Genomic DNA, 6,179 nt, shown 5'->3' on the forward strand with positions numbered 1-6,179 from the left:
TCTTCTGGTGTGTCTGAAGACAGTATACTTATGTATAATGATAAATAAATCTTTGGGCAGGAGCGAGCAGGGACTGAGCAAGCGGAGTTGACTGGAGAGAGCGTGGCCAACTGGAGCAAGCAGAGGTCCTAAAATTCAATTCCCAACAATCACATGAAGGCTCACAACCATCTGTACAGCTACAATGTACTCACATACATAAAATAAGTAAATCTTAAAAAAAAACCCAACACACCCCACTTCTCAGGGTGGGCCTTTTGCAGGGAAGAGTGTCTGGGAAGGAAAGCTTATTGGCCATGTCCTCCAGGCCTTTAGGAACTTTGTTAAAAATGGAGATCTGTCCTGAGCCTGTGTGGCCTGCGATCATGTCTCTTTTCTTCATCTACATGATTGCCCTTACATGACTGATGGCCACGAATCTATGGGAGCTGCTGCTAGTGATGGGTCTGGTGCCCAGGAGCAGGTAAACCTCCTACCGTCCCTTCAGGGTCTCCGCGGCTTCTAGCCTTAGTTCAACCGGGCACCACGGTACCTTTCGAGGTCCCACACTTTATGGAGCAAGAGTGAGGGGTTTTTGATCCCAGCACTCGGGAGGCAGAGGCAGACGGATTTCTGAATTCGAGGCCAGCCTGGTCTACAAAGTGAGTTCCAGGACAGCCAGGGCTACATAGAGAAACCCTGTCTCGAAAAACAAAAACAAAAAAAGAGTGAGGGGTTAAGAGAAGGAGCAGTCCTACTGGAAGGTATGCACACAGTAGGGATGGCTTGCATGTGGCTGCATACATGGAGCCCCCTCTCTTTCCTTTCCCGGTCTGTGTACATCTACCCGGTCCCTGACACAGGTGGACTTAGGGCAGAGTTATAAACAACTGCTTGTAGCTGGGCGTGGTGGCACATGCCTTTAATCCCAGTATTTGGGAGGCAGAGGCAGGCAGATTTCTGAGTTCAAGGCCAGCCCGATCTACAGAGTGAGTTCCAGGACAGCCAGGGCTACACAGAGAAACCCTGTCTCAAAAAGCCACACACAAAAAAACCAAACCTGCTTGTGAAGAGTGGCTGGACCCTCAGGTGAGGTGGCACAGCCTCCTTATCCCCCCTTCTTCTAGGGAACTGAAAGGTCAGCAAGTCCACTCTGTGGTGGTCTTTTGCCAGCGGCACAGCAGAGCTTCTGGAGGGGACAGGGCTTAGAGTCTTGCACATCACCTCTGTCACATACAGGCCCTTACATGCACAAGCACAGCTGCTGACATCTGCAGACACATCTGTACACCCAGGCACACCTGAGCCCCCGATACAGGCACACCTGCATGCATGCAGACATACCTGTTCATACACAGGAAGCTCTACACACAAGCAAGCACACCTGCTTACACACACACACATGGACACACCTGAACATATAGGCATACCTGCATATAGCACACATACACAGGAAGCTCTACACACAAGCAAGCACACCTGCTTACACACACACGTGGACACACCTGAACATATAGGCATACCTGCATATAGCACACATAGTAGGTAAACATGCCTGCAAACACACACACACACACACACACACACACACACACGCACGCACACGCACACACGCGCGCGCGCACACACACACACACACACACACACACACACACACGCACACAATCTTTTTCTCTTTTTAAACTGAGACAGGATTCCTGCGTGGCCCTGACAGTTCTGGAACTTCAGGCTCTACAGACCGGGCTGGCCTCGAACTCAGCTCTGCCTGCCTCCGCCCACCCAGTGCTGGCACTGAGGTGTGTGCCACCACTGCCTGACATGCACCAGTTACATGCTTTGTGTTTGAGGAGGGCAGGGGTTTAGGTTTTTGTTTTGTTTTGTTTTGTTTTTTGAGCTGAGGACCAAACCCAGGGCCTTGCACTTGCTAGGCAAGAGCTGTAACCCTGACCTAAACCCCCAATCTCCACGCCTAATTTCCAATAAAAACCCTGACTCTAGTTGATGTAAAAACAGAATAGCATGTCAGCTGGTAGTTAGAATTAATTAAGAGGGTAAATTTCATTTTAATTTATTATTATATGTAAGTACACTGTAGCTGTCTTCAGACACTCCAGAAGAGGGCATCAGATCTCAATACAGATGGTTGTGAGCCACCATGTGGTTGCTGGGGTTTGAACTCAGGACCTCTGGAAGAGCAGTCGGTGCTCTTAAGACTCTCCAGTCCCACCCCCAAGCCGGGTAATTTTTAAAGGGGACATAGGCATCTAAGACTGTGTTAGCTTGTTCCTTTTGAAGCAGGGTGGTACTAGGAATTGAACCCAGGGCTGCCCACACTAAGCATACAGGATACCACTGAGCTCCCTTCCACATAAGGTCAGAGAATCCTCATTAAGACAGAGACAAAAGACTAAAGAAGCCAAACCCAAAGAGGCAAAAAGATCCTGTTATCCTCGGTGCCCATTGAGGTCAGAATCCAAGTCCTTTTAGCATCCAGAAAGAGACACTGAGTCATAGATTCCTATCTGTGGAGTCACATCTCTATAGCGATCAAAACACCAGGAGGCGCTGCCCGACCCAAACGCCTGAGAATTAGGGTTACTGCTACCCAGGCCTAGGTTGGTCTGCATTTGGCCACAGCGGTCTGTGTGTAAGAGGAAGCTATCCTCGGATCAGGAATGATCATCATTTAGAGATGTAAACTAGAGGGACACCCCTACCCCCCAAAGCCTAAACTCAGAGAGGTTCAACAAAAGAAAGCGACCCCCCGGCTTTGCCTAAGAGTAAAGCTGAATTTAGGAAACAGGGCCAGAGTGAAGGGGTAGGGGCTAAGCTACTTGATAGCCACAGAACCTGGGCCGAGTCTTAGCTTGGGGATCCCAGAATTGTGCTAAGAATATAATTATTCTTATCAAATCAAAGAAGATGTGAGGATTCGGCTTCTGTCGGCATTGATCAAACGCTACCACACATTGGAGGCCTCGGTGATCCAGGAACAAAACCAGAGTCAGATGCCACGGGTGATACGAATGTCCACCAAGAGGCAGAGTCAGGTGGGGGACACAGAGTGACAGCCTAGGCTCTCGGCCCCCGCCGGGTCCTGCTCGGGCTCCATACCAGGGACCCCTCGTATGTCCGGCAGCAGGCGACAGCCAGCCACGATATCCAGGCGCTCGGCGAGCGCGCAGAGGTCCCCGCGCGCCAGGCGCACGCTGTGGGCGGCTGCCAGCCCGGTGGCCTGAGCAGCCGCCAACCTCCCGGCCAGGGCGGCCACATCGCGACCCGCACGGCGGTACACGCCGCTCACCGCAGCCGCTACGTCGTGGTCCAGGCGCGTCTGGCTCTCAGCCAACCGGAGCTGCAGCAGCGAGCGCGCAGGCGCCTTGGCAGGGGTCTCCTCGGCGCCCCACGTCTCCGCCGCCTCGCGCTGCACCACGAGCGGGGGCAGGTCGACCGGCACCACCGTGGGCTCGGGCTCCGGCTCCGAGTCGGTCTCCGCCGCCTCCCCGGCCACACGCAGCCCCGTGGGGCGGCCGCGCGTAGGGCCCGAAGGACCCAGGTATAGCTCCTCCTCGGAAGACGATGCGGACAGCTCCGAGTCGGTCTCCGCAGCTTCCCCAGGTACCACCGTCCCCGGCCTTCTCCGCCGACCCTGGGACAACGACATGGCACGGATCTGGAGAAGAGGAGTCGAGCGGACGTGAGGTCCCGAGTCCCAGCCCCTTCACCGCCACCCCCAGCGAGTCCTGGCTTGGCCTCAGTTTCCTCTTGTGTACCCATGGGTTGGAATCGTGCACCCCTGTTATCATTCGCGTGCACACCGGGGAAACCCAGGACCGGCCAGGCAAAGCCTTAGAACTAGGTCCCGCGAGATGGCTCAGCTGGGAAAAGGCACTGGCAGTCAAGCCTGACGCCAAGAGTTCGAACCCAGGGACCCACATGGTGGAAGGAGCGAACTGGTACAGTTGTCCTCTGAGGCTCTACACGCGTGCTAGGAGACGCGCGCGTATTATATATACATTAGATAATATAAAATAATAACGACTTTAATTCCCAGCACCGGAGGAGAGGCAGGAAGATCTCTGAGTTCGAGATCAGCCTGACCTACAATAGTGGCAGGCCATCCAGCACTACATACATAGCGAGACCCTGTCTCAAATTAATACTGACGATAATAAAGTAAGTTTTGAAAGCTTTGTAACCGAGAGTTCCCAGGGTCCCACCCGCACAGGCCACACCCTCCACTGTCCTCCTGGCCAGCGAGCACCAGGCCGCATAGGCACCAGGACAAACACAGAAAGGACACCCGCCCGAGGGGACACTTCACAAGAGCCACCGACACCAGAGTCCCGGAAGGAAGGCCATACCCGGTCTCCGAGGCTCCGAGCCCGAGGGGTCCGCTGCCTGGCGGAAGTGAACCGGGCTCTCGTAGCGTCACGTGAGCCGAGGTATGGCCAATAGGAAAGCGGTTAGACAAGTCGCTTCCGTAGTGTGGGTTTATTTATTTATTTGCTTATTCAGGAAAATTCTGTGTAACGCGTGAATATATTTATATTTTTACACTTGGACCCTCACAGGAATCAGAGACTCAGCCAATCGGATGTCCGAAGACTCGGGAACAGGGATGGAAGCGAAGTAAGGGCGGAAGACGTTACCAGCGCGGCCAAGGAAGGGGCTCGGTGGGCCCGCCCCCTCGGTTTTCAAGAAGTGGGCGGGGCTACAGAGGATCACCAATCAGATCGGGTCTCCCTCCCGAGCTGACCAATGGGAGCCGGGGGCGTTGGGCAGGTGTGAGGGTCGCCAGGCGGCGTATGGCGGACGCGGTGCTATTCGAGTTTCTGCACACCGAGATGGTGGCGGAGCTGTGGGCCCCGGACCCGGACCCTGGCTCGGGGGTGAGCGGCACGCCGTGGCCTCGGGGTGGAGAAGTGGGGTGGGATCGAGCCTTAGGGCAGGTCCCTGCTGAGGCGGAACGAGATGACTCGGGGCAAGGCGCTCAGCTCCAGGCCTCGTCCTGGGGCGCCATTGATAATTAGGGTAATTGGCTGTTACTGGGCTCGGATGAGGACTCGCCTCACCACCCACTGAGTATGCAACTCAACATCGTAACCTTCCTATCCTTCCGTTTCCTCCTTAGAAAATGCACCGTAACCGAGGGGACCCCGTCTCATGTGTCCCCTCTGCCTGTGTGCTGGGGGGAAGTGCTGATCGCGCTACACCCCAGCACACAGTGAGGTTTTTTTTGTTGTTGTTGTTGGTTTTTCGAGACAGGGTTTCTCTGTGTAGCCCTGGCTGTCCTGGAACTCACTCTGTAGACCACGCTGCCCTGGAACTCAGAAATCCGCCTGCCTCTGCCTCCCAAGTGCTGGGATTAAAGGCGTGTGCCTTGAGTATGGATTTGCCCCTGTCATGAGTAAAGACCCCACCCGGTAATGTAAGAAGGTGGCGCTGGGATCACTGAAATATTGTAACCCATAATAATTCCTACCACTTATGTGTTTCTTTGTGCCTTCCTGTGTGTCATACTCCCATTGTCTTTCTTCCCATCCTAAGGAGGTCATGAAGAACCTGATTTGTGCAGAGGCAGGCTCGGGGAAGGGGAGAGCCTGCTTCCTCTCTGCTCTGTGTCACCGCGACTCTAGTAAAGAGATTAAAAGGGGCGGGGGAGGGTATGGGGAACTTTCAGGATAGCATTTGAAATATAAATAAAGAAAATATCTAATAAAAAATTATTCCATCTTTAAAAAAAGAGAGAGAGATTAAAATAGCTTTCTGTGAGTCTGCACAGATAGGAGCTTGCCGGGGGGCTCCTAACTGTGTCTGTACTGGGGGGGGGGTGTCCTACAGCTGAGATAATAGAGTTGGTGGGAGTGTGGCCTGATCATCAGGTCTCAGGATCCTCCCTGATTTTATAGGCTACATGGCAGCTTGACCTTTCACGGCTGTGTGTGAGTTCAAGACCTGCTGCAGAGGCTGCTCTGCTTTCTCTTTCTTTACCTCCTCTCTTTTCTTCCCTGAGTATCCCTAACCCAACCCGACTCTTGAAGTAGGTTTTCACTGTTTAGCCCAGGCTGGCTTCTGGTGATCCTCCTGCTTCTGTCTGGAATTATGGATTATGGGCCCTCCTGTGTCTGGTTTGCACGTTGTGCCTCCAGTGTGGTACAGTCAGCCTCTGCATCCCACGGTGCTGCATCAGTGGTGGC

At 53.8% G+C, this 6,179-nt stretch overlaps 2 protein-coding genes across 3 annotated transcripts in view; one reads left to right on the top strand and one right to left on the bottom strand.

The window, feature by feature from the left end:
* Positions 1-2,114: 2,114 nt before the first annotated feature.
* Bloc1s3 (biogenesis of lysosomal organelles complex 1 subunit 3) lies at positions 2,115-4,387 on the bottom strand. The gene is made up of 2 exons (XM_021219789.2): positions 4,344-4,387; positions 2,115-3,652 (listed from the first exon to the last, which is right to left on the bottom strand). Exon 2 carries the CDS (start codon positions 3,641-3,643, stop codon positions 3,026-3,028), a length of 618 nt encoding a protein of 205 aa, XP_021075448.1. The 5' UTR covers positions 3,644-3,652; positions 4,344-4,387; the 3' UTR covers positions 2,115-3,025.
* Positions 4,388-4,759: 372 nt separating this feature from the next.
* The window catches only part of Trappc6a (trafficking protein particle complex 6A), a 7,296-nt gene continuing 5,876 nt past the window's right edge, over positions 4,760-6,179 (top strand). For both annotated transcript variants that reach the window (XM_029532237.1, XM_021219535.2), the window contains exon 1: positions 4,760-4,871. In XM_029532237.1, coding sequence (XP_029388097.1) covers positions 4,788-4,871 — 84 coding nt within the window. In that variant the 5' untranslated portion in view covers positions 4,760-4,787. The remainder of the gene's footprint in view (positions 4,872-6,179) is intronic.

This window comes from Mus pahari, chromosome 19, assembly GCF_900095145.1.
Source record: "Mus pahari chromosome 19, PAHARI_EIJ_v1.1, whole genome shotgun sequence".
Lineage (NCBI taxonomy): Eukaryota > Metazoa > Chordata > Mammalia > Rodentia > Muridae > Mus > Mus pahari.